Genomic DNA, 27577 nt, shown 5'->3' with positions numbered 1-27577 from the left:
CTGCAAACACTGTAGCATTTTAATTCTCTATACTGATGTTCAGAACAAGGCAGCATCAATACTGAGGTAAATCTGAGTTCTTTGACTTACAGTCACACTATTCTTGCATATCAACAATTTCTCTCACCTTCCCAATGTGGCACCAGTGACTGGGATTCCAGAGGCACCTGCAGAAGATGCCACCAGAGGTCATAGAAGATGATGAATTTTCTGACCATAAGTCCAATAAAGTGTCCCTAAATAGGGCAGGCTGGAGGCGCAAGGTGACAGTGTGGGTGCTGTGCTGTGCAGTGCTAAGGGGACCAGGTGACGGAAAACATATCCCAAGTGTGCCAGCTTTTTAATATTATGAATTATCAAATATAAGTTAAAAATGTTATTTGGTCTGTTGAAGCTCAGCATCTGCCTCAGTATTTTTATAGGTTATGACCTTGGTGACCAGCATCCTTGAAATCTACATTTAATACCAAGGCATGAATCCCAGAATCTGCCTGCTGAGGCAGGGTCACTGCAGGTACTTTACCCTCCAAGTGGATGGGGTGGTTGAACGAGGTCTCTTGACTACATCAGATTTTCATTTGATTGAACACATCTTAAAATTAAGAATTCAGATTTTACTATGTAACTTTATAATATAATAATTATGGGCTTTGCACAAACTTTTTTGAACACCAATAACAACTTTTCTGTCTGCATAATTTATTTTAGAAGCTTTCAAAAATACAAAAATCTAAGACAAAATTTTGGCATAAATGTGAACAAAGAAACATTTTTCCATTCATAGATTATTGAACCATATATATTGTCATACTTGCCTCCAACAACTTGGCCATGCAATTCAACAATAAATTTTAAGAAAGTTCTTATTGTATAAGAATCTTGACCTTTTGGTGAGACAGAGAAGGGCAGAAGGACAAAGGGCAGAAGATGTTTGGAAAAGGAAATGTAAAGTAGAACAGAATCTGAGTCAATCTATACCTTAACTCCTTATAAACAAGTAGAGCAAAAGCAGTATCCCTGAGATAGGTGGTGCTGTCACAAAAACAAACAAAAAAAAATCCAGACCAGAGCCTGGCAGAATGTGTGTGTAGTTTTGGGTTTTATTAATAGAAATAGTTTCATTGTGGTACCAATATATTCTTCTCTTCAATATTCTTAGATCTTCCCATGAAACCTTTTTGGAACTGAATGTGTTCATTTTGATAAAAGCACCCCTTGTTTCTTTTTCAGTTTAGAAGCCATTGAAATAGGTTGGTGAGCACTGAAGGACTCTAAGAAAAATGACACTTTATAGGCTTATCAAAGGATGGCTTTTTAATGCAGACAACTGTGCTATCTACGTTTTAAGATGGAAATCTCTTGTTCTCTACAGTCACAGTCAGGACTGATGCTCTCTGAGTGCTCTAATAGACAACATAGAATGTTGATGATATACAAAAAACTTGAGTTTCTTGAAGTCTTGCCTCAATCAGGAGCCCCTTAAACTTATTTTCAGTAGAGACTGAAATCCAAAATAACTGTATGTGCTTTTTGCCTAAAAGGTTTCCCCCATTTAAAGTCTGCTGTATGCATTCTTTTGCTACTAAGGTTATGGAACTTAAGCTTAAGGAACACATTTTTTATGTTTAAATATAATCAAATGCTTAATTCCTATTCTGTTATGAGGTAAGAAAACCTATGTTACATTCCCAGTGGAGGCATGTTATCATACTAACTTACTGAGCATAAAAACAGAAATGAAGTAAAATGTAAGGAGTACAGCATGTATTTCTTAGATTTACAAAGTGTCCCTTAATAGCTGTTTGAGGCAATATTAAGAAGTGTTTTGTGTAAACAGTCTCCAAGGTCATTGATGTTAAGCTGACTCAAGAACATGGTAGGAGACAAAGAAATAATTTATCTTTGCTCCTTGACCTGATACTGATTTAAGAGTTCATCTAGCATCCTGGATTAACTAACCTGCACAAAATGAGTAATGATGACTTAACCTCTCATCTTTTGAAGAGAAACTCAGGTTGCTGAGTTACCCTGCAGCATTTTGCCATGAGCTGTGGTGGTTCCAAAGGCAGGTGTCCCTGTGAGGGTAGGGGCAGGGATCTCCTGGTGCCCACAGGCAGTGTGCTGCCCATGGCTTGCAGCATTTGACCTGCAAGGGAAGGCGGCCAGAAGTCGAGGGCAGCTGCTGCTCATTGACAGAGGTCATAGGAGAGCCTAAAGAAAACCAAACAAAAAATGCTGAAGCTTTTAAAGTGTATATTCCTGCCTGCCAAATATTCCTGTTTCTCTGAAACCTTAACTAGCTCTTAATCTTTGGTCACTATGTCAAAGACGTGTCCTTGTAAAATAGCACAGAGATTTGTGTTTGCAGCAGCAAGGATGATGTCATGTTTTGAAAGAGTTGGCTATGGGTTGAAGATATATATGCAAACAACCAAGCCTCTATTTGTTTTTAATTTAAATTTAGTCTGCATGGGCAGCTGGTAGAATATGAAGGAGTTTGTGATGGGCTTTGATACCATGGGGGTAAAGGATGAGGGTCCTGTCTGTCAATCCATATTTATGTAGGCAGGTGCTGGGAATTTTGAACCTGAACACTGGAATTAGAATATCAATAGTGATTTTCTGTTTTCATAACCAGATTAAAAACATAATAAACATATACTATAATTAATGCATTCAGTACATTATACTAAAGAATCATTGTGCCTGTCTTAAAATCTGTTAGCAAATCTAATTGTACTAACTACAAGTAGATTTCAGATCCTTTTTGTTTTCCCAACTCACCTGGCTTGCCTGGTTTAGCAATGTTCCTTTTTCAAGATGATTTTCTATTCTCTTTTGCTAGATTGAAAAACACCCTCACAAATAAAACCAACCTGACTACACAAAGTATAGACATTGTCAACATAGTCTTTCTACTGAAGATGCTTCATTATTCAATCAGTCTTGTGTTCATAAATTGCCATAATTTCCATGATGTAACTTGGCATTTGGAGAGGCTGTTTTTTAAAATTTGGATCTAGGCCTCTTTTTATCAGAACATTAAGTATATATTTGACTTGAAATACATTATTTATTCTGCTGAAGGCATTTCACCATTGAAACTAAGCTTTAAGCATGCTCAGTCAAAGCTTTACAGGAAAGCTTGAGCTTTTTTGATCTGGTTGCTTGTTTGGAAATGATCTCTGTTGCTGGCATGGGGTCATGCCGCCACCTTCTCAGAGGTGTTGTGAGGTAGTCACTATCTGAACTACAAGCAATTGCTCACAAACACATACAACCCTTTGATTTTTGTAAACCAAAATCAGTTTGCTTTTTCTTCCTGTATAAATGAGAGAAAGAAGGGAAGGGTGAGATGCGTGGTAGAATATTAACATATCCTGCTGTGGAGAACCAGAAGGGCCTGTAGAATGTGATACAAGCTCCTCTTCCTCAGCTCTGCACAGATCCAAACCTGATGAACAGAATAGGTCCATATTAATGTAGCTTTTGTGTGCATTTCTATATTACACTTATACAACCAGATTTTTAAATTGATGACAGAAATCAGTAAATGGCCTCAAGGCAGGTAAGTCTTAAGAAGATAATTGCTAAGCTTTGCTCTAAAACTAAATTAGACCCATTGTATACACTTCCAAGACAGTGGCCCTCCTCAGACTACCTTTGCCTCAGTACTGCCCATTCTGTAAAATGCATTTGAATACCCCTCCTTGCTGGATGGGCCGTGCATTGACACAGCTTGGTGGGCAAAACCAACACATAAGGCTGCAGCAGAGCTGTGGAGAGCATGACCCAACAACTCTTTTTTAGCCTGTGGGAGGAAGGTATTATCATGGTAACAGGTGTGAGGTAGCATATGTTGCACTTTGGGCTTTTGTTGTGGTACTGTATGGTTTGTTTACATGTCTGAGTTCTGTACTGCGTTGACTTATTATAGAACTTTTTCAGGACGCAGGTTTTATCTCACAGATACAGACATTTCTGTTGTATGGCCCTGTGAATGTGAAACTAGCATAGAGTCTAGAGATGAAGAAAAGAAGAGAAAAAGAAAATACCTTTTTTTAGTATTTTTTTCCCCTTGCTATGTCTTTGTGGAAGGTAAAAATAGTAATACATGTGCAGGAGACAGTTGACATTTTATGCTTGGTCTTACTACATTTTATCCACTATAGCACTTGTTTTACTAGGTAACTTTCAACAACTTTCTGAACTGTGAAGAAACACAATTAATACATTTCCATTGGTACCCACAGGCTACGGGAGTATACCACTACATCCCTAGATGTTTACTTTGTACATGTGAGCCAAACAGTTGGGCTGTTAAACCTCCAAAAGTCCAGCACTGCGTGCTTTGACTGTTTCTCTGTGCAGCTTACTGAGATTAACTGCATCCAAAGAACTGACACTTTAAGTGTCCAAGGAGTACTTCAGCATCCCTTGGATCTTCCAAACTCTGCTCTGCCATTCTGTTTCCCATTCATGGATCTACAGGACACCTTGGAACTCCTGCCTGAGCTCTGGTGGAGTTCTCAAACCAGGAGCAGCCCTGGGTCACCCAGTCCATACTGCAGTAGTGTCACATTGGACCTTGCACCAAAAGGGACAGGGATGCACTTGTGGGAACGCGATCAGCCTGTGGCCACCACTACACCCAGTAACCCACTGGTCTAGATGTTGCCCTGGGAAATGGAAGATCCATTCAAGTACCTGCTCAAGTGAATATGGATTGATTTCATGTGATATAGCTTCACTCTGGTGTGTGTATGAAGCCTTGGCACCTGATTCAGAGCTACAAAGTCTTTGGGGTGACTGGGTATCTGGAAGTCAGGTATGGTGCTGGAATGCACAAAGTTCCTCTATGGACATCACCCTTTTTTTTTCTTTATTTTTTTGGGGGTGGAAGAGAGAGACACATAGCAATACATAAAAGATACATTTAAAACAGGACAAGGCATCTTTTGAAGCAAATATATGACTCTTTTTTTAAAAAAAAATCTGAATTAAAAGAGCCTTTTAACTTGCCTTTAACATTCAGATAGGTGCTCCCTTGGAAAGAAGGCTGTGGTGTTTTCCCTTAGAAAGAGAGTTGGGTCTTGGGTCACACAGCTCTCTTCAAAGCTGGTGCAGTAAAATTCAGAAGACCTGACCCCAGCTTCTCTTTGTCACTGCTAAACTACACAGCTTTTCAGAACTCTGGACATACTTAAAATCCTAGATTCTAAACATCTTTGTAAGTAAAGAAGTTATACAAATAGGAGGAAAAAAACCCAGAAGATGAAATTACAAACTGTATAAAACACATATTTGCCATCTGACACTAGTCTGTAACATGATTTTCTCCAGACACTTTAAACACCATGAAGAGGATCCTATGATTCTGTAAACCAAGTATATTTTCATTTATTTAGTATCACATTTTTGTGAGTTTGCTTATGCAGTAATGCATATACATTAGTTATGAGTAATTTTGCTTTGCGAAAAATGTAAACTTAATCTAAATATTGAAAGAATATCACAAAGACCCTAACCTCATCCCAAGTGTAAAATTTAAAGTTTTTACAAGACTGCAGCAATGTAGCAAACCAGACTCATACCAAGCAGCATTATGACATTATCTTTTGCTTGGTTTAGTTTCATTTCTGAGAATATTTTGTTTGAGTTTTATTAATTTTACCTGCTGAGTGTTTAAAAATGAGAAAGAAATCCAGCTAGCAGAACTCCCCTTTGTTGCTGTCCAGAATAACTCCATCAACAAAAGGGATCAGTTTTTTAATGATGGAGCCAGGAAGCAAAAAAACCATAAAAAAGCTGGCCAAAACCAGTGCCAGATAAAACCAGAGCATCTACAGGAAGTTGTAATTAAGTTCCTCATCAGGAAGTCTTCACTAAAGCAAATGTTCAAGGACGTGTGTAGTTTGGAATAATCCCCATCTGCAGCTCTGATGTTGTTTCCCTTGATAAATGAAATAAAATAATCCTAATGACTACAAAAACATCAGCTCTGCTCTCCAAACACTGCTTTCTTTGTTAAACAAATGCTTGCAATATTAGACACAAGTCACATGTGCTGAAACCTGTTAAATTTTGCCATTGATTTTGTGGTACTGGTTGTGAATAACTTTCCCATTATACAAGCAGGCAGCTCCACTGATTATACTGGTTCCTACTGTCTGCTTCTCCATGTAGAAAGCGATTAATGGATTTAAATCTTTCTTATATTCTATTTCTATAGTGAGTTGCTTGTAATTTCCATGGTGGTAGCCTCCAGCTGAAGATGTGTAAGCTTAGACCTGAATTAAAGACTTACACTTAGGAAAACCTGTTGAAGTTTGTTTTAGGTACTTTGCTGCCTGGGGATCTCCATGGGTTAGAGTGATTTAATGCCAGGCAGGTTGTGGCAAACAATGCAGGAAAACATCTCATACTAAGTGAAACTACTGAGAAACTGTACTTGTCTACACTATTTATATTTATCAAGATTTTCCAATTTCTGGGTTGTTCTGAGCCAATATATAAATGCTTCATGTTTGAATTGCTGGACATCTGCTGGGTCACTGAAACTTTCCTTTGACTGCTCTTAAAAGAGTTATCTTAGAAGCACTCATGTTCTGACTGGAGAAATAAAAAGAGTAACTTTAAGAGCACTTTGAACAATTTCCATCTAAAATGAAAAGACCTTGCATAACATGAAGCCCTGAGGTTGTCTTTCATGACTTGTTGCAGAGTAAGATGTCTCATATCAGGAGAGCTCCCAGGCACTTTGTCCTCTCCAGCTACCCCAATGGAGCACCAGAAGAGGAAACCTACAGTAACCTCCAAACAATTCCAGATACCACAGAGCAAATGGAGTTTGATATCAGGTATCACACTACATTAATACTCCTTCTGTCCTTCCCAAGTACAAAGTGCCAGACTTCCAGAAAACTGCTAAGCCAAGTAATCATAGTGCATAATATTGGAAATGGAATAGATGCAAGTGTAGATAACCTGTAGTGCTTAACACTGACCATGCAAGATTATGCTGCATTAAATGTCTCTAAGTTTTTATCTTGCACAGTGGCACAGATATGGCTCTTTATTAGAGACCTACCTGTTACAGCAAGCAGCTGAAGAAGCCATTTTTATATAATTCTCCAGGCACCACTTACAACAAACTAGTAGTGCTGCCTTGGGTTTTTCTTAATCCCATACATACATTTTTTCCAGTACAAGAGTCAGGAGTTGCCTTTTTCCCCCATCCATGAAAATTAATTTCTGTAGTTTTTCTGGCCTTTTTTTTTGTTGGTGGACTGACCAAACCAAGCCCAAGGGTTTTTTTTTCAGCAGACTCTAGAATTAAGCTCTTAAGCCTACTTACTATTCCACAGATCTCATAAATAGATCTCAGCAGAAATGCAAATTAAAATAAAAATGTATACTCATATTATTTGTCTACCAGAACAAAAACATGTGTCTAAGAGCAGCTAAATCTAATGGGAACTTTCCAGCAGGAAATCATAGCCAGTTTTTAGCATCAACACGTGCCACAGATGTTGTTCAAGTTTCTGTCTATCTCAGGACCTCCCTAAAAGCCTTAAGGTTTTGGTCAGTTTGTACTTGGGCACCACCCAGTAGCTGGAGACCCACATTGCACAGTGGAACTCATTGGAGTAAATCTGTTGGATGACAAAGCCAACCTTTTTGTAAGGTGAAAGATTTTTAAATGTTTGAAGTGAAGACAGTTTCAATATTTTGACTGGGGGGGGGGGGGGAGTGGGACAATCAAAAACCCCAAACCAGAATCCCATTGTATTGTATAAAGAACTGAAACACCTAAAAAATCAACACATTTTTACAAAAGTGCCAAATATGCAACTTTTTATGAAAACATCAAAACACTTCATGTTTGGGCATAAAATACTTAATCAATAAACCATAAATAATGGGAAACAAAACCCCCTGTAACATTTTACTTTTACATGCCCAGTTTAGCCCAACAGTTGGGGGATTAACAGTACCTGACATTTACAGAGTGCTTTTAAAGAATTGCTGTTGCAGGGTTCTCCTCTAATCTGCACATCGTGACTTCCTTGCAGTTCAGCTACTCAGATTGGCCATCAGCTGGCCCTGATTGGGGATGAATTTAACAGAAGGTACCACAGTACGTTAGAAGAAACACTGCTTCACCTGGCAAGAGTGTAAGTTACCTTCTTGGCAGATCCTTTTAATAATCATGTTAGATAGACAAGAATGTTGCTGTACACAAAATACAAAAAATTATTTTTACTACTGCTGCTGCTTCATACAGGACATAGAAAAGCAAAGCAGCTTGTTTTACTAGGAAAAGCTTGTAAATTATTTCCATGGACTACAGCCATTTAAAGAAGACGTAAATAGTGTCTTGCTATTTCAAATTCCTCAGAGGCACAGTAACTTTAGACACAATTTTAAGCATAACTGACTTGCAGCCCAGTGTGAGAGTAACATGTTACTGCATGTAACTTACCCATGCACATACAAGAAAACATAGCTGGACTAGTTTGAACTGCCTTTTATCTACTGTGAGCTGAAGGGTTGCCCTGCATAGTAATTAACTGACATGCAGCATTGTCCTAACATGAGATACTCAGCTGTGTCTGAAGCCCCAGGTACTCTACCTTATCTTCTCCTTACTTCTGGGAAGGGATGGTCACTCATTGCAGACCTACCAGAATGCAGTTCAATTACAGCTGTGTAGCATAATGTATAAATGTATGTGTATATAACATATATATACACCTCCTACCTCAGCCAAGCTGGATTCACACTCCAGAGAGAGCCTGTGGCATTGCTGTGTCAGTCTTGTATTGCTGTCCTGATTAATCAGACATTAACATCTCTCATTGGGTTATGCTCTTCTAAGTTTGAAACAACCACAAAGATTGTCACTTAATCACTTAACTCTGAAACTAAATTATCTTTAGATTTCAAAGGTCTTCTTCTTAAATATTTAGATAAATATACATGTACACATACACTTTTAGGGAAGAATATACTAAAGGTTTTTGTTTGGGTTTTGTTTTGGTTGGGTTTTTTTCCCTAAACATTGGTATTTTATTTAGCACTTTTAGAATAAATTTTCTATCTTCTTTTTTTTTTTTTTTTTTTTTTTTTTTTTTGTTGTTGTTGTTTTTGTTGTTGAAATCATAAGGGTTGCTATCAGTGTTTTTCAGACCTGGAATGTTATTAAAAGTGTTAAAAGAAGCTTTGGAGATGTTGTGAGCAGTAACTGGACAAAGCGGATCAGTGGCTGTGGAGGCTGGGTATGCTTTGCTTGCTCCCTTTTCTCCCACCTTTTTGTTGGCAAGCAGGCAACAGGAACATCTGACTCCCTTGTGATATCAGTGAGTGAAGCATGTAATGTGGCTTCAGGCTGGGGTTTATCTCTCAGTTTGTTGGTGCCCCCTTAGTGCCCTGTTTTATTCTCTTTAGGCTGAAATTTCTCATTTAAAGACAGAGGATGCCTGCCCAAATCTCACACAACTCACAGGGTTCCATTCAGAGGGGAGGCACCTGCCACTATGAAATGCTGCAAGCGTCTCCCTGGGGAGATGAGCAGAGCTGCTGCCAGTGATACTTACCCAGAGAAGAGAGGATTCTTTAGTGGCTGGAACCCCCAGTAAAATTGACCCCCCTCTGCATTTCTGCAGCAGAACTAGACCATGCTGTCGGTCCTCTGACCTCCCACATGAGCACTCTTTTAGTTTCCTTGCACCTTCTTTTTGCTGCTTGTTATTTCTCATTACCATCCCCTTTCTTCCTACAGACCTGCCGGCTTCCTGTCAGGTGCCTCTGCCAGAAGCTGGTGCCTGCAGCCTTGCTTGTTGCTGCCTTTTGGTGGGCCATGAATTATGGACTGTAGAATTAACACACAGAATTAAAACAGGAGGTCATTGCTGGACACTGACCAACATCACTAACACCCCAGTGGTGACAGCTGGTTTGTTTTTCAAATTTACACTGATAAAAGTCTCTTTAATATTTAAAACCTAGGCTAGTGCTGGGTCACTGCTGTACCGTATCTTTTTTAAAGAAAAATCTTTTAAAATAAGGAGGTTGTTGCTGGATAACTGCCTGACTTGCTAGTTTTGAAATGTGACTCCAGGCGATTAGAAAGTTTGTCTTTTTTGTGTTTATTTTAATGCAATATAAAGTGTCTATTTCCTATAAATGAGTTTGTTAAAGAGATTCTGGATGTGAGGAAAACTGAAGGCATGCTGGCCATCCTTTGAATTTTAAGACTGTAAAAGCAATAGTAAACATTAATACCATGATACTTTTTAAAAATGAAATTGTTGCTTCAAACCTCTTGCAGTGTTGTTTATTTTCCAAGACTCTGCTATCACACATTGATGGCAGTATGTTCTGCCCATTTTCAAAGTAAAACTAGGAGCTGCCCAGAACAAAACCCCAAAAATTTGATGGGTTCTGAGAGGGGATTTTCTCAGAGGATTCATGTCTTTTTGCAAGGCACGTACTCGGGGGGAATAGAAGCCTGAGGGGAACGTGAGAACAACTTACAGGGCTGGAGATAGTTGAGGTGTCACCCTCCTGGACTCCACAGGTGACCATTAGGGCACACTTGAGTTTTTTCTCTCTCAACATCTCCCATTTGTGCCCGAGTGCATCTTTTCTTCTCTGTTGAAGCTGGTTTTCCATATCCAGTTATAGACTCAGTGAAAGAAAACGAAAGTGCATCTCTGTGGTTTGGATATTCCCCTTAACACAGGGGATGCCTGCTTCTTGCTCAGAAAAGCAAATCTTACCCTTAGTGTATTTTTAAAACAGGAAAATACAATATTCAATGGATTCATGATCTAAGCACTCATCAGAGAAGCTGGACTTTCAAGTCCATGCTTTAAGTCAGACAAGGAATGTAAACCCCTCTACAGTGAAGACAAATGCCAAATCAAGCCAAATTTAAGCATGTTGAGGAACATGCTTCCTCTCTTTAATGAATGGTGCCTAAATCCCATTATGATCTTAAGTGCCCATCTCAAAAAATGTTTCTGGGAAAAAAAAAAATGAAGCTCCACTAGACTATTTCATTTGACCATTTCATGCAAAGGATTTTGAAATATCTTTGAATGACTTGAAATGCAGAGCAAAAGGAAAGCAGAAAGAAGGAAAGTAAAGGGTGATGGCTCAAGCATACCCCAGAAATTCCAGCAGGAGCAGCAGCAGCATACATTCCAGTGTCACATTTTTCCAAAATGCTCTCAAGCTAATGAGCCCTTCAGCAGAAGGTAGAAAAGTTTTTTCTAGAAAAGCACAGTTAATACACCTGGAACTGGAGTCACACACAGGCCAGAAGTTTGCACGCACAGCCAAAAAAACAGACTAAAGTTCTATCAGTGAATTGACTGCTCTGCTGAGCTCCATAATAGCAGTGTGATAGAAAAATATGCTAAAGTTATTATTTAGTAAAGGGTAAAATTTAACATCAGGAGGGTCTAATAAATTTTTGATGTGTAATAAAATTACTAGCTATGAAAAAATTGACTCCTCCCAGCTGAATCAATTTAATACTACCTAAATAAATACTATACTAAAATTTAATAATTGTTTCTAGATAAATAACCTTTATGCACAGGGGAGCAATGATGAACAGGAGACTCTTCACTGCCTATTTCATCCAAGAGCTGTGTGGGGTGACTCTGCTTTTTCCCATTCTTGTAATCCATAATGTAAGGCTTTGAATCACAAGAGAGGGGAATTTCATCATCCACCATGTATGGGGCAAAACACAGTCTCAAGGAATACAAAATTCAATCCCAGCAAAGAAACAAGTTAAACAGAACACAAACGGCATCCAAAGCCACAGCAACCAGCACTAACTGGAGTACCACGGAGCAGTCAGGGCCAGGCTCCTCTTTCACCTGTGGAGCACAGTTAGTTAATCCTTTAGTCACACCCCACAGTAACCCAGGAGACCCAACATTAATTCTGGTTTTTTTGCACTGCACACTTTCTCATATGTGACAGCATTTATGGCACTTGATTTTCTTCCACATCCTGTTTCTGCTTGTTCATAGGCAAAGGAGCCACGCTGGTTTCTCACCTCTCAAATATTCAGTTTCCAGAAGCAGAGGGGATAGATGAGCAAATACATTAAAGAAAAGCTCTGAGATCTAGGATTTGCAATTACTTGGGCACTGTGTGCCCAGCCACAGCCAATGATAAAGCGCATGTGAGGTGAGGCTGTGCTAATGGGCGGGGACCACACAAAATCAAGCCCTGAATACTCTCCATACAGAGGTACAAAGATCTCCATCACACTTTTTCTGCTCCTAGAAATTGCAACATCAGCACAAGAGCATAATTCCCTCTGGCTTCTGCTTTTGGAGACACAAAGTTCACTCAGGAGAAGCCTCAGCTCCAACCACTGCACAGAAGAAAAGCAAACACCTGACATTGGTGATGGGTCCTTCTTCCCACTAATTTACCAAGACCCACAAGATTGGAATGCCCTTAGGATACAGATTTCCCTTCAGCATTTTGCAGCTGACAAAAGTGCAAAGGTTATCTAATGGTTCGCAAACAAGAGATTTCTAGATTGGATTTCCCAAAGAGCTTTAATTCCGAGCAAAGTGTACAACAAAATGAAATGAGGGGGAAAAAAATGAAAAAAATTATGGCAAGAACACTACAAATAGAAAACAGGTCTCCAACATTCCCTCAGAAAGGTTAAATAATTAAAAAGAAAGTCCAGAAATTTTAAAGCACTAAAATTAGTGCCACCAACATACCACACTCAGTTTCAGCTATCTTAAAACCTGGTTTGAAAGTCATGAACGTTGTGTTTGGTCTTAAAAGGTGTGGTCAGAAACTTCTAACACAGGACAACACAGTGTTTAATAATATGAATGGGACTTAATTGCAATATTCTAACTGATAATTCTAACTGAAGACTTTGGTATGCTTTTCTGAGTAATTAATGTAACCTGTAACATAGGAACCTTCACTGAAATAATTATTTTCTTTACAGTTATTCCAACCCTTAATCATCAGCTTCTAGCAGTCCGATGGTGAAGCTGAAAAACTCTATAGTATTTTACTGATTGTTAATGTTTTCACATACTAAAAGTGGAATTTGTACTGGAAAGGGAGGCACAGCTGCCAGCTGCAGTCCACAAAAGAACTGTTTAATAATACAGCCCACTTAGCAACAATAATAAGGGCCAGTGTTTTCAATTCACTCTCCCTGTCACAAGTGTGAAATTACAGAATGATTGGTACTGTAATTGGAAGTTCTCCTGCATTTCATAATACACTACTGAAGACATTGTCAGTCATTTGATTTAAGTAATATATCCTAATTTTTTTTCTATTTATCTGCTAAATACAGCATTAAAATACCAAAAAGAAATATACAAGCTGGGAAATGGGAAGCTCTTTCCAGGAGAGTTTGGGACAACCTGCTGCTCTCTAGCGCATCATTTCCTGCTGCCAGGAAATGTACATCATATTTCTGTTAAGCTTTTTTTTCCCAGTGAACATTTCTTGTGTAACTTAGCACAACCAATATGGCATTGGACAACTGGAGGGAAAGTTACTTCCATCCACATGCAGACAGAGCCAATAATGATGCACCCCAAAGTATTAAAAAGAGCAAGAAAAGCTTCATAGTTTATTTATAGTTTAACCATAAGAAAATAATTTTTTCTAGTAACATCATTTGCCTCACTCAGCTGCTACCTGGCAATGTGGACACAAAGTAAGAGAACTTTAAATAGATGAACACCCCACAAGTCAGTTGAGTAAGATAATGGGAACATCAACACACCTGAAAGCCATCCCAAGAAATGGCTCCTCTACACACACCCTCCAGCCCAGAACAGAGCCCTCTACAACTTGGAGCCAACAACCCCCACATTCCTGCAGAAGATCCCTGCATCAGACAGCCCAGGCTACCAACTGGAACCTGAATCCACATCCAAAACACTCCCCTAAAAACAACCAACTGAAAAAAAAACAAAAACAAAAGAAAAACCCAAGAGAAAAAGTTGCTTGCAGGATTGAGGCCAAACAATGCTACCTGGCCTGTTTGTTGACAGCGTTGCAGTCCCAACACAGATGGAAGGCCAAACTTTGCTCTCCGCTTTCCACACCTGAGGAACTCAAAGGAAAATGTTCATTGCAATTACACACATAGTTCTCTTTACAATATATGATTATTTAAGACTTCCTCTTTTGGGAGCACAAAGTTTTAAATCAGAAAAAAAAGGAATTGTGTGGATTTTTCTCAAAAGGTTATTTAAGTCTCCGCTGCTTCCTCATCTTCCAGAGCATCTACATGTTTATATTGTTTCCAGGCCTTCAAATTACATTGTTTGAGAATGGCTCCTAGTTGATTCCCAGGCCCCACTTCATATGTGTAAGGAAATTCTGTTCCTTGCTTTCTTTCGTACACTGAGTGCATGGTCTGCTCCCACAGAACAGGTGACACCACCTGCTTCACTAACAGCTTTTGAATGTGCTTTGAATGCATGTACTTTTTGCCATCGACATTGGAATACACACAGAGCAGCGGTTTCTGAATTTCAATCGATTTTAGGACTTCAGCCAGTGGCTCTACTGCTGGTTCCATGAGGCTGGTATGAAAAGCCCCACTGACTGGAAGCATTTTTGTACGTTTAAAATAATATTTTCGGGCATTCTCCTGCAAAAACTCCAAAGCCTATAAAAGAGAGAGAGAAGTGAGTCTTGCACAACAAAGGTTTGCTCAGTCACCCCCACAAGAATCACCTCATCAGACTTACTGTAATAAAGGTATTCCTTTCCCTACCGAACAACTGAACACATATCAGAAAAAAAAAAAACCCCACAGATCAAGTACTTTTGTTTGGACAAACTAAGGCCGTACATAACACCCACACAGAAGTGCAAAGTAAAAGCTTTTTAAAAGTGAAATACTCAGTTCAACTGAAGGAATAATTACTCTTGAAGCAATACCTGTAAGTGTCCTGCAATGACTCTGCTGTCTGGAAACAAATAGTTTGAAACTGTGCACACGGGGTTCTCGATACCCAGCGATTCACAGTGTTTACGGGCTTCCAGGCAGGCAAATTTGTAATTTGCCTCTCGCCGGCCGACAACCGAAAGCATTCCACTGGCGACAGCTTCCGACGCCTTTTGCATGGCTTCGGCGCGCACTTTCACCGCGTACAGCGCTACGGAGAGAAACAGACGCTGCGTGAACGTGAGCGCGGGCACCTGCGCGCAAGAAAGGGCAGTTGCTCACTCTCGTGAAACTCAATGCTTTTAATGCCGCATTACACGTGTTAAAGAGAAAGGTGGAAGTAGAAAGTAAAATCTGTTCTCTAATTAAAAATAAAAAGCGGGAGGGACACAGTGATAACAGGCAACGCTTTGGAAACAGCACGGGCCCGGGCTGGGAGATCCTAGCAGGGAGCTCCGCACGTTCCCCAGGCACCTTCAGCAAAGCCCAGGGCTCCAGCGAAGACCAGCGCCGCGAACTCCCCCACGCTGTAGCCGGCGGCCGCCACGCAGTGCTCCACGACCTGCGGGGACACAGAGCCGAGCGCTGCCTCAGCCGCACCGCGAGCCAGGCCTGAGGCGCCGCCGCCCCGATTCCCGCGCCCAACGCGGCCCCTCACTTCAGGCTGCAGGTGGTTGAGCTTCTCCACGGCGGCCAGGGAGGCGACGAACACGGCGGGCTGGCAGTGCTGGGTGCGGTCCAGCGCGTCCCGCGGCCCCTCCAGGCAGAGGGAGAGCAGGTCGTAGCCCAGCACCTTCTCGGCCAGGCGGTACATGTCCCGCACGCCGGGGTACTGCTGCAGCCCGCGGCACATCCCCACGAACTGGGTGCCCTGCCCGGGGAAGAGCAGCACCGTGCCCTCCCGGGGGCACCGCCGCTCCCGCCTCGCCGCTGCCGCGCCCGGCTCCTCGGCCTCCACCGAGCTCTGCAGGAAGTCGCTCAGGGTCGCCGCCCGGTCCCCAGCGCCGGGGCGGGAGCTGTCCCACAGCCGCGCAGCGCCGCGGAGGCCGCCGCGCCCGCTGCAGCCACCAAGCCGCCATGGCGCCGCGGCCCAGCCGCCCATGGCCGCCGCCCGGGAACGGGCGTTGCCACAGGAACGGGGCGGCCCCCGCCTGCAGCCGCTGCCGGGCCGGGCGCCGGCAAAGGGGACGGGAAGGGAGGGAAGGAGGAAACCAGAGAGGTCAGTCCGGCCGCCCCGGCGCTCGCCGCCCTCAGCCCCGCGCGCCGCCCTGGGCCCGGCCCGCGCCAGGCGCCTCCGCCCGCCCAGCGCTGAGAGCCCGCCCCGGGGCGGGGGATCCGTGTAGCCCCGGGGGCGGCGCTTCGGTGCTCCGGCAGAGTAGGCACGACTAGCGGCAGCAGCAGTAGCGGAGGACGAGGTAATGCCGGTGCGGGACGGGACGGCGAGCCCAAGGGGCGACGCAGCCCCGCAGCGGGGTTCGGCTGCCTCGGCCGAGGGGCCGCCCGCCCCAGTCCCCGCGCGGGTCCCGGCTCTCCTGGAGCGCTGCCGCCGCCGGGACCCCGCCGCGCCCCGCGGGCGCCCTCGGCTTGGGTTGAGGGGGGCGACCCTGCTTTCTGCTGCTGGCGACAGCTCCGTGCAGCAGCCGCGGGTCCCCCGGGCAGGTGGGTTCATGGAAACCGGCGGGGCGACACCGCGCCGCCGCTCACGGGCGGAGACGTCTTGGGCAAACACAGCTTTTCCGTGCCGCCGTTTAGCGCGGAAAGTCCTTTGAATAATAATAATAATAATAATAATAATAATAATAATAATAATACACACCAAGCTAGGGAGCTTGTTCTAAATTTTTATCCGGTACATGAGTTTTTCAGTGGTTCACAGCTGTGCGCGCACAGCAGAAAGGCAAAACCTGTTCCTCTGGTCTCTCAGAGAACACCGCACACGCGGTACATTCGCTCTCAGCACTCGGGAGTTTTCATGCTGTTGTTTAACTAAGGTATCTTCCTTCCTTCAGGGTCGCCGAGGAACATTTCTTTAAGAGTGAAAGTGCTTTGGTTTCAGTTCTGAGTTTTTGAGTGATGCTTGTAAATCAGCGCAAAATGCGCTGTGATATAATTTGAGCGTTCAACAGCAAGATTATTTTTTAAAAAGCGAAAGTTGTTGTGCTGAAGTTGTAATTGTGTAACGACTTTGCATGAAGTAAGGTTATGAAACAGTATCAAACATTGAGTCAGAGCAGCTCAGTAAAAAAGACTGTAATAAGTACAGCTTGGGAGAACAAAAATATGTCACAATAGCAGGAAATTATGTTGACTTTATTTCGGCGAATTCGAAAGGACTTTGGCCAGTTCGAAAGGATCTCACTTTTCTATCCTCTGTGATATTTTGTAAGATGATTTCTTCCATTTGTGTCAGCCTTCAGGTAAAATAACCGTAAGTGAGTTGCTCAAGTTAGCTGAAATATATGGGCAGTAACACAGGAGATATAAAACATATATGTGACCATATCCCAGCCCATGGCTGCCTCTACCTGTAACATAAGTGCCAATGAGAATAGATTGAGCAGTAAATGGCAAATTCTCCCAGCAAAGATTTTGCTTCAGTATGCATTTCAGTTCCTGTATGTGAATAAATCATAGACTTATTTGCACAGCTTGTGCTCTGCCACTTTAAAGGAAGTGTAACCTGGGGAGTGACATTTTTTGTTTCCATCTGTACACCTTGCATCACAGTCTTCAATAAATACTGTAATTTTTAAAAAAATCTAAATACATATTATAAACTATTATACACTTATTAGATATTTATATTCTATTTATATTCTATACCATTTCTTGTTTGAAGTGTCTGTATTATTTGAGATTAGATAGCAAAGATAAGCCTGATTTTTTTTTTTTTTTCTTTTGTGGTAGTTGTATTCTTTGTCATAGACTGTGATATCAATTTTATTTCAGTGTTGCAGTTTCCCAGGAATTAAAACTAGAACACACATTAATAGTTTATCAATATAAATTAAGTATGTTATCTTTAATTTTTCAGATATCTATCTTAGTAAGCCTTCCTTCTGGGGAAAATTTGCATGCTGCCTCTCAGACCTGGGCAGAGCCTTATTTGCCCTTAAAAAATGTCTGGTAAAGGATGAGAGGGAGATTGTGTCTTGGGAACCCCCTTCCATGGTATGGTCCCAGCTTTGTCAGTCCATCTCCAAACACTGGGCACTGGGAACTGCAGGGCTGCCAGGGTAATTTAGCTCTACAGGGAGATTTTCCTTTGTGTTTTTAATGTGATTTTTAAGCTGCATATGATTGGGTAGTCAGCCCCAAGTTACACAAGAATGGAACTACTCAGAAGTTTTATCAGCACAGGGGTATAAGAAAATGGGATGAAAGCAGTTCTCCTTTCCTACCTTCCTTTTTCCTGCTGACAGAGTGCCCCAAGGAAGGAAAGGCACCTGTCTTTGAGAGACCTTCTCAAGGCAAAGAAGTTTTAGTTCATTTTTCATCAGGCTGATGCAAACCAGCTATCTGTCATGCTATATCTAATCCCACTTACAGCGTACCCCATCCCTTTATTTGGGTGCACAGTGTTTTTTCTGGAAGGAGGACACAGAAAGCTTCTGTTAGTGTTTTCTTCATGTTATGTCACTGTAGAAAAACAACAGAGAGAAGCCCATTAGGTAGCAAGTTTAACTATTCGGGGTTTTTTCCCCTTTATTTCTCCTTTTACTTTATGAAGCTGGAACCAACTTTGGGTAAGTCAGATGTTTTGAATACCTAGAATAATTATTCTGACATGTATGTAAAGCAAAGTGGCCTAGTGCAGCCCTCACTGCACTGCTGAAACTGCCTGAAGTCACACTAGGGATAAAAAGAAAAGGGACAGCATGATGAGGAATATCTTGCAGGGCAGAGATAAGAAGTAGAAAAGAAGTAAACAAGTTAAGTGTGTGTGAGAAGAAAATATTTCCAACCTTGGTGGTTCTTAGAGGCAGATATCTGCTGGGTACGCTGCAGATATCATTCACAGACATCCAGCATTCTTCAGTATGAAAATGAGGGTGCAAGAATATTGTGCAACTCACCCTGGAGCTGCGATATGATTGGGAAAGCAGTTACTTCTAGGTTGAGTAATACTGCTGCAACCAGTGGGGCTGTTTTACCAAGTCTGTGGTGTGTAAGTTCTCACCGATTCATTTCAGATCATCAGCACTGAAAGGAAGGCAGGGCTGATGAACTGCTGTGCTTACATTACTTTTAGAAAATGTACAGAGTGTTCTGTAAACATTGTACAGCTCTTGTATTGCACAGGTAAACAAAGACTGCAGCACCGGCCAACGCAGAGACTCTCCAGTGCATCCTTGCATTTTACTTATTCTCTTGCTAAAGACCTACATCAGGTAACCAGAGACAGACAGACGTGGCTTCTTCCATGCTGTTTTCTGAGTTACCTATATTTTTTATGGAAAGTTGATATTTCTTGGGAATGAAAACACAGGAACTCCCACTGCTGATGGACAACTGTGGTCTTGCTGCCAGCACGTCTTGCTGCATGGTTTTGTCCCTCCTTCTCCTTGTAAGACAGAGTATTTTGCCATGCTTGGGAAGTCCTGAGAAATACTACGGGAAAATACAGCACATAATTTATTAGTAGTAATAGTAGTTAAAAGACTGGGGCACCAACATTCAATTCCAGGCAGTATGTTCAATCTGTTAATTTCTATTTCCTGCCCTTTGCTATGTCTTCACTTCTCCTTGTATCTTTGCTTTCCCTGTTTTGTGCCCTCCCTGTTTCTGTCTTCTCCCTGTTTGCTTGCCTGGTTTTCTTTCTCTTAAGAATTATTACAGTGTTCTTCCTCCAACATGCATGGGTACATCACTTACTCACTAATGACTGCCACAGAGCAGTATTGTTTCAATTTTATAGTATTTAGCACTTTCAACTTACAGAACACTTTCAGATTTTGTTCCCTGGGAACAGAACCCTGACAAAATCCAGTTGCTGAACGCTGCAAGGAAACATCCAAATAAAGCATTAGGCCTTTTGGGTTCTTGCTTATCACTTTTGAAAAAATAGTATTTGGCAGCCACGCTGGAGTTGCATGTATCACAGCATGTGTAGAGAGGTAAGCCTGGCCTCCCTGTAGGCAAAGCAAAAGGGTTAAAAAGTGAGATCTTACTAACTTTCAATTTCTAACTTTATGTTTGGGAATTACTCATCTGAAGGCAGCCAAAGAGAATCATTGTGCTCAAAGCTCTTGTTCCCATCTCACCTTGTTGCTTCACATCCCAGTAAAAGCAGAGCCTTTCATGCTGTCAGTGGGTATGACAAGTAGTGCACACAGCAGCTGACAGCCTGCTTCCTTAGGAAATAACAGCACAGCTCTAAGTGCAGGAGAACTGGGGAACTCCTCTGATCCATTCAAGATGCTTCCTCATAAGTAGAATCCACTAGGCAGAACTATGGCAGCAATGAGCCCTGCAGATTTTTCCTCCCTCCCTAATTGATCCTATCACAGCAGAGTACCACATTGTCCTCCCCTTTCTCCTCCTCAGCCTCAGTTCTGAATTCTTCCCTCTGCTTGTTTCTTTTCACCCATTTTTCCTCTGTTTTTGACCTTGACTCATATCTCTGGTGGCTTTTCCTGCTGCCTTTTTTGTGTGTATTTCTATTCATTGCCAACTTCCCCCAGGCCCTCAGTCCAGGCCTAGTACCCTTTGTTGTTTACCCCATCAACTTTTCTCATCCTGTGTGCCTTACCAGTCTCTCCATGGTCAGTTTGCCTTCAAAACTCTACTCTGCTTCTATCACCAGGATTTCTCTTGATCCTATGCAGACTGCATTGTGGCCTACCCACTGAAATCTCACATTTAATCTGTGTGGGCAGAGCCCTGAGTGCAGGGACAAAAACCATAATGCAAGAACTCCCTTGCTACCCAAGCTTACCCCGATCTCCAAACAGAAATTCACTGCATCAGCTGTGACACTGCAACCTCATCTGTGCCATTTACTATCAGTTAAAGCACTTCTATCACAAGTAGGATTTCCTCTTCCCCACTCCCTACCTCCTCATCCCAGCAACCATGACTATAGCAATAGAAGCTTTGAAATCCAGGGAAAGACAACAGCTAGGACAGTATCAATATGGCACTTTTTTCTGACAAGCGTCTGAAATGCTCATTGATCTAAAACCTTATTTTCTATCCTGGGCCTTCTGCAGTTGCTCTTTCCCCATTGCTGCAATCTCTCATAATCTCTCTGCAGACCAGATGAACAGGAATTTGGTGTATTTGCCTAATATTGATATTTGAAAAAATATCTTTCAGTTCTGCCCTTTTTAAAATTGTAGCTCTAATATTTACATTTCAGTAAACTAAGCACAGCTCTTCTGTAGCATCTGGCTTTTGGCCAGAATATCTGAAGCTTTTTCCTCTTTCCTTGCTTGCTGTTTTTCCTGCTGCCTGTACCCTAACTAAAGCAGCATGGTCTAGCAGAGCAAGGCCCTTAGCCCTACTTCTGCAGGCAAATTTAATGGGCTTGGCAGCTACAATTGCTGCAACTGATTGAACGCTTCATGAAGAAGCCAAAGGTGTACTCCCCATGTATCCAGATCACCTTCCTTGTTTAGCAAAACATTGCTTAAGTACTTACGTTCTTATTGTCTTCCCTGGTGTTTGTTTTCCAATGCACTTTCTTAAGTGTCTGCTACTGATTCACATCTTCTGGCTCCCACTGAGCATCCTGCAGACAACATCTCACATTCTTCAGCTTGAGCACAGGAAAGCACATGCTCTTTTCTTCCTTGGCTCTGCCATTTCATTGAGGGAATGGGCTTTCGGGTGAATACAGAAATACACACTTCTTACTACATTTATTTATTTTTCAAGTGCAGTTCACATAACATTAATCTGCATTATTCCTCTGCCATACTTATGGGTGAGGATATTTCTGTAGGTAAAATTCAGTAATCTTCATGCACTCAGCTGAGAGGGAAGTAAAAGCCCCACTTCTCAGCAGCTCCCCCCTCCCCAGGGAGGATTCCTTTACAGGTGTATTGGTACAAGATCCCTTAATTTCAGCTGCAGTCTCTCTCAATGACAACACTAGGCTGTGGATCAGATCTGACATGCCTGATTTTAAAATCTGTTAAAAATGGAAACTTCTGCAGTTGCACTTTGAAAGTTCTCTGCCAATCAGTGTTTTGTTTTGTTTCAGGTTCACTGTCTCAATGGAAGTGGTACCAGCCTGGGCCCCAGCAGTAGGTTTCATGCTCCTGCCACATGCAGGAGGATTTTTAGGAAGCCGTATAACCAAAAGAGAAATCCCAACATGGTATGAAACTCTGCAGAAGCCATCCTGGTGTCCACCTAACTGGGTGTTTGCTCCTGTTTGGGGAACTCTCTATACATCTATGGGGTATGTTTTTCACATTGTATTAAGGCACTGACCTGATCTCAAAGTTGCTTTTGGTATGATTCTGTACCAGAGGATATGACTGTACTCCTGTGGCTGTATGTTTGTAAGAAACTATGTCAAGCTGCATGTTTAACAGGTCAAAACATGTTTTGGGAGTTGTGTGTGGGTTTGATAGGACATTTTGTATGCAGAAGTATCCATATCAAAAGCAGGAGCTTGAAAATCTGCCATTAATTTGCTTTCCTCATTCATTCTGAGGGGAAGACCTGCCAAGCTGGAAACACTGGGGTAAGGCAGAACTGGGATTTCTTCTATGTCCTTCAGTAGTTTTAGGAAAATTTAAAAAAAGGGGTGGGGGAAATTAGGATAGAACTGTTCTAACAGACCTCAGTAGGGTAATGGATGAAAATGCTGGGTTGGCACTCCCATGGTCCCTCCCCACCAGTATTCTTTCTTTCTCCTCATACATATACTTTTTAACTTATTTAAATGCAATACGTGTGTATTTTAAGAGTTAACATTTGAAGAGATCATTACTGACCTGTGAATAAAAACATGCCTTTTATCAAGGAGAAAAGAGCTGGGTGGCTTTCCCAATTTCCTTCAACTTGATTGCACAGTGTGTAACCCCGTGTCTAGATTTCTCACCACGAATCTGGGTAGCAAGTTAAATAGCTTAAAAAACTCCAGATTGTGACAGCTTATGAATTACTTTGAATAGCAAAATCAGTGTATCCTAAGGTGGATAGTCTTGGTTATGTATTATACATTCAGCATAATGAAAAGCTCATACTTAGTAACAGCCTTCTCTAATCTGTCATGCACACACATTCCTTGAATGACCAAGACATTTAAGTTCTCCAGAATCTCTTAAATATATGGAAAGCAACAAATAACTAAAAGCAAGATTTAATAAGCTTACCTGCTTTTCTTGACACTTAACTTCCTAGATTTGTGCATCATGATCTTGGTCTGAAGTTGAAGTTAGATGTATGAACAAGTGCAAGTCCTCACTGTGCTCTGGAAATCACTTAGGAAACTGAAGTTTCTAATGCTTACCCTGCCACAACTTTCTTTTGTTTTCATTATTCTCTGCAATCAAACTGCCAGAATAGCAAAGCTGCATTGTTCAGTCCCTGTCAAAGAAATGAAAGTGGCTACAGAGCTCCCCATACACAACTCTGCTTTGGGAACCCACTCAATGCCACTCATTTAATCCTTCTTCAAAACTTCAAAAGTGGGTTTTAATTTTTATTTTTTTTTAAATCTATGAAATACCATGTTCCAGTATTAAAACAAAGTTCCTTTGCTATTTGTGTCTTAGAATTATTTCCATTTTAACATGGCTTTCTTTTTTAAGACCAAAATGCAGTAGGTTATCTGTTTCTATGCACTTTGTTACCTCTGTCTCTCTTTTCTTTTCCTCCTTTGGGCTCAATTCTCTATGAATATAACTTTCTATAGTCTCCCAGCCTCCTCTGGGCTGAATTCTCTGTAGATACAGCTTTCTATAGTCCCCCAGCCTCCTCTGGGCTGAATTCTCTGTGAATACAGTTCTTCTCTAATTCCCCAGCCTCCTCTGGGCTGAATTCTTCTGGGATCCTCCCTCGTGGGGAGTTCCACTTATCTCAGTTCTCATTATTTGAAGTAAACTCTCGAGCTCGTTAGAATCTTGTTTCTCGTGTTTATTGAAGGATCCTTATAAAACTTAACAGGTTTCTCTAGGCTGGTTACAAGGTTAATCTTTGCAATTTGGTACATTTCTTTCTTCTGATGGTACAAACAAGGCCTTGTGGCACACTTTGTGTCTGATACACAAAATGGCCCCGAACTACGCAGTTCTTTTATCTTTATACCTATTTTTACCCAATTAACAATAGACACGTATATTATTTTTCTTAATGACCCAATGACCCATCACCTCTGTGATGCACTGCGGCATTTTCTATCCAATTACTAACTATTACCCAAAAACCTCTAGGAGAAGAACATGAAGAAGAAGGAAGAAGGACAAGGGACAACACCCTAAATCCTCCATATTGTCTCCTGTTCTCTAAACTACTTTTTTCACCCAGTGATTTAAGAAACTTTCTAATCTACACACCTACCTTTCTTATCTAACTTTAGCATTTGTTTTCATGTATCACTATGAAAACATGCTCATGAATTTCATATTATATGAAATTCAGTGCTTTCTTGAATCTCAGCACTAAACATTAAAAACAAGGGCACACAGTCTGTATTTCAGACTCCAACACACTTAAAAGTGAGAATTCTGGCATGATTGGAATTTTTCTCTCTCCATGTTGTTATCCAGAGCAGCTGATGAAGCTTGTGCTGTCAGTTACTTTCCTAAGATAGTAGGGCCTAGATATCTAAATCTTCTAAATTAATCCAGATCCTGGCACTGAAGTTATTTCATTGATCAAGAAGGCGTGATAGCTTTATACAGTGTAGTGAATGACACTTCCCCTTTGCTTTCTGCAGATACGGCTCCTACCTGGTGTGGAAGGAACTGGGGGGCTTCAGTGAAAAGTCAGTGGTTCCTCTGGGTCTGTATGCAGGGAACCTGGCATTAAACTGGGCATGGACTCCAATATTTTTTGGAGCTCACAAAATGGGATGGGTAAGTGGAACACTAAGTTTCTGAACCAAAGGCTCCTACTCTTATTTGCAAAGTATTAGCATGAAAGATTTGTGTCATAATCTTTTCTCCCTGAAAATGGCTTTGAATACAAAATATGGCTTGCAGAACTTTTCTAAAACTCTCTTTAATGCATGCCAGCATCCACATGAGAGAATGTACAGTTCTAGACCACCCTTAAATTGATAGACTTCAAGCAGCTTTCTGCCAGCCTTTGGTAAGAGCTTTGTGTGATTAGAAGATGTAAACATTTATGCCTTATTGCAATTCCTAGGTCTCTCTGGCAAACAGCAGTGATAAGCAGCTTATTACAACATTATTCAGGTGATCAACATTCCTTTTAGAAAAGACTCGTTTTCTGCAGCTCTCTGAAGAGAAACAGCTCAATTATTCTCAAAAATAAGAATTGGTAATAAAAAATATAAAATATTTACCTGGTTCTCTAGCTGTACGTGCAATGCTGTAACAGGGAAAGACTGCCATCTATCACAGATTCATTCACAGTTCCTCTCTTCAGGTGACATGAACAAACTGGACAGGTTTGCTTGCTCCAAGTCACTTTGGGAAGTGTCTTACTGTCCACTAAAGAGGTTGTGGGTGAGAGAGACTTCATTTTCCCTCTGTGCTCCCAGCTGTAATGAATGCCCTTTCTTCTACTTCTCTGACTTGAAGTGGTTTGCAACTCAGCAGAAAGCTGTCATCTTTTGCTGTTGGCTGATTTTTTGGGAAGGATTTAACTCCCAGAGGGATAGAACAGGTGCCAGAGCCAGGTAGAAAGAGCGCCACACAGAAAATGCAACAAGTAAAAATAACACTAACCACCTTTTGTGTTTCAGGGGTTGGTGACTCTCCTGCTTACAACTGGTACAGCAACAGCTACCACTGCTTCCTGGTATAACATCAACAAAACAGCAGCTTATTTGATGGTTCCTTATTTAGCTTGGCTAAGCTTGGCTTCTGCACTCAATTATCAGATCTGGAAAGAAAATCACAGCAAGAAAAAACCTGAATAAGCAGTTTTCAGCCAAAACCATTTTTTTTCCCCCAATTATTTTTTATATAAAGTTATGGCCTTATTTTATTTTTAGCTGAACTACTTCTACCATTACTTTGGTAACTACAAGTTGACAAAACAAATACAACTTTATTAGGCAAGCCACAATGGGGTGTATGTCTGACTGGGTTTTATAGCAAACTAAAAGAAAGTCTTGATTGAAAAGTAGTAAGTGCCATATTCTTGTATTGTATGTTACATAACAAGAGCATTTTAACCATTACCAGAAGAAAGCAGGAACTCAAACTTCCTTATGTTCAGAGGAAGAAATCCAGCCACACACTAACACAGTTTCCAGAAAGGTGTTCCTAGTGACAGGCATGATTGTGGCCTGAATCTTTCATATATTTACCACTAGGCACAGTGCTTTTGTGCTATGATGTGTCCCACTACAGTCACCAGATATTTGTCTTCTGGCCATTGTTTTCCAGAAATGTTTAAGACAAGCTCTTTTTAACAATTTATGCCTTCCTGCCGCGGCAACGGAAAGCCCGGAGCACCGCGACTTCTCTAGAGAAAGAGCCCTGAGAAGGGCTGGGCCAAAGCGTGTGAGCAGCTTCGAGCAGGCGAGTGATTTCAACTCGGCTCAGCGGCGGCGGGCAGGCAACACAGGAAGCAGGGATGAGAAAGCTGGTCCAGCGTTCCGCTAAAGGATAAACCTTTATTTAGGCAGAGCTTCGGCGAAGGGTGCCGGCAACAGCGAATCTCTCGAACAGGAGAAAAGCCGGGGTATTTATGGGGAAGGAGAGGGGCGGGGAGAAGCCCAAGATACCTGTATCGGGGTGGGACAGCATGGGGGAACACCAATGAAACACAACAGTTTAACATATCTAACTCAAAGACCCCTGAGAGTGATACATTGTGCCTCTCTGAGTGAAAGGTGTCTTGCCTCCAGGAGAGAGCCAAGATCTCAGGCTCCGCAGGCTCCCCCGCACCCACACCTTCCGACTTTGAAGAACTGTACATGCATTCAGCTAAATGCATTAAACTACATATAACCTTGTTCCTTGCTGATATAGTTTTAAATTGTTTTGAGCAGAAGAACACTGAAGGCAGCAGTATGCTACAGCCTCAAAGACAGCCCCTTCATCACTTTTCCTCACTTTTGCAATGGCTAACACAAACCAGAAAATTCAGAGCACCTGTAAAGAAACTGTGAGAAGCCAGTCACAACATTTCTTTAACCAAATTTAAGGAACCCAAACATCTGAGCATGGTGTGAGCATCACTTCTGGTTGTGCAACCCTGCTCTCCCTTCTGTCCCACTTGCACAGCAGTTGGATTTTCCCAAGTTGATTTCTCCAGCCTATGCTCCAGTCAGTGGAACAAAGCAGCTTCCTGCAGACCAGCCTGAAATAGCTTGAGATATTCCTTCATGCTCCTTATCACGAGGGATATGCTACATGTTTGCAAAGTTGAAGCTAGGTTTAGAACACACAATTTTATGACTACTTTCCTCTCAAGCACATCCTAATTACTGCAAACTAGCTT

General features: G+C 41.7%; 2 protein-coding genes across 5 annotated transcripts; one reads left to right on the top strand and one right to left on the bottom strand.

The window, feature by feature from the left end:
- Nucleotides 1-12574: 12574 nt before the first annotated feature.
- Nucleotides 12575-17391, bottom strand: LOC131591462 (malonyl-CoA-acyl carrier protein transacylase, mitochondrial-like). The gene is made up of 5 exons (XM_058862193.1): nucleotides 17300-17391; nucleotides 15639-16639; nucleotides 15455-15542; nucleotides 14974-15191; nucleotides 12575-14698 (listed from the first exon to the last, which is right to left on the bottom strand). The coding sequence occupies exons 1-5, from the start codon at nucleotides 17379-17381 to the stop codon at nucleotides 14276-14278; spliced, it is 1812 nt and encodes a 603-aa protein (XP_058718176.1). The 5' UTR covers nucleotides 17382-17391; the 3' UTR covers nucleotides 12575-14275.
- On the top strand, nucleotides 16266-26253 carry LOC131591468 (translocator protein-like). 4 transcript variants are annotated; one of them, XM_058862209.1, is made up of 6 exons: nucleotides 16390-16419; nucleotides 17300-17397; nucleotides 19283-19371; nucleotides 22188-22388; nucleotides 24876-25014; nucleotides 25869-26253. In XM_058862209.1, the coding sequence occupies exons 2-6, from the start codon at nucleotides 17368-17370 to the stop codon at nucleotides 26043-26045; spliced, it is 636 nt and encodes a 211-aa protein (XP_058718192.1). In that variant the 5' UTR covers nucleotides 16390-16419; nucleotides 17300-17367; the 3' UTR covers nucleotides 26046-26253. The 4 variants fall into 4 exon arrangements, with proteins under 4 accessions (XP_058718195.1, XP_058718192.1, XP_058718193.1 ...); XM_058862210.1 differs by lacking the exon at nucleotides 19283-19371 and having other exon boundaries at nucleotides 16395-16419; XM_058862212.1 differs by lacking the exons at nucleotides 17300-17397; nucleotides 19283-19371 and having other exon boundaries at nucleotides 16266-16395.
- Nucleotides 26254-27577: the final 1324 nt, after the last annotated feature.

Source organism: Poecile atricapillus, chromosome W (genome assembly GCF_030490865.1).
Source record: "Poecile atricapillus isolate bPoeAtr1 chromosome W, bPoeAtr1.hap1, whole genome shotgun sequence".
Taxonomy (NCBI): Eukaryota; Metazoa; Chordata; class Aves; order Passeriformes; family Paridae; genus Poecile; species Poecile atricapillus.
The sequence above is the reverse complement of the archived record's forward strand: the minus strand, read 5'-3'. Positions and strand labels throughout refer to the sequence as shown.

Bases quoted from the DNA above. Each gene is read 5' to 3' on its own strand.
- LOC131591468 (XM_058862209.1), top strand. From the start codon at position 17,368: ATGATTTCTTCCATTTGTGTCAGCCTTCAG. The intron at 22,389-24,875 runs GTATGTTTTTCA...TGCTTTCTGCAG, and splicing joins ACTCTCTATACATCTATGGG to ATACGGCTCCTACCTGGTGT. The intron at 25,015-25,868 runs GTAAGTGGAACA...TTTGTGTTTCAG, and splicing joins GAGCTCACAAAATGGGATGG to GGGTTGGTGACTCTCCTGCT.
- LOC131591462 (XM_058862193.1), bottom strand. From the start codon at position 17,381: ATGGAAGAAATCATCTTACAAAATATCACAGAGGATAGAAAAGTGAGA. The intron at 16,640-17,299 runs CCGAAATAAAGT...CCATGAACCCAC, and splicing joins CCAAAGTCCTTTCGAATTCG to CTGCCCGGGGGACCCGCGGC. The intron at 15,192-15,454 runs GTGCCTGGGGAA...TTCTCTCCGTAG, and splicing joins AGCCCTGGGCTTTGCTGAAG to CGCTGTACGCGGTGAAAGTG.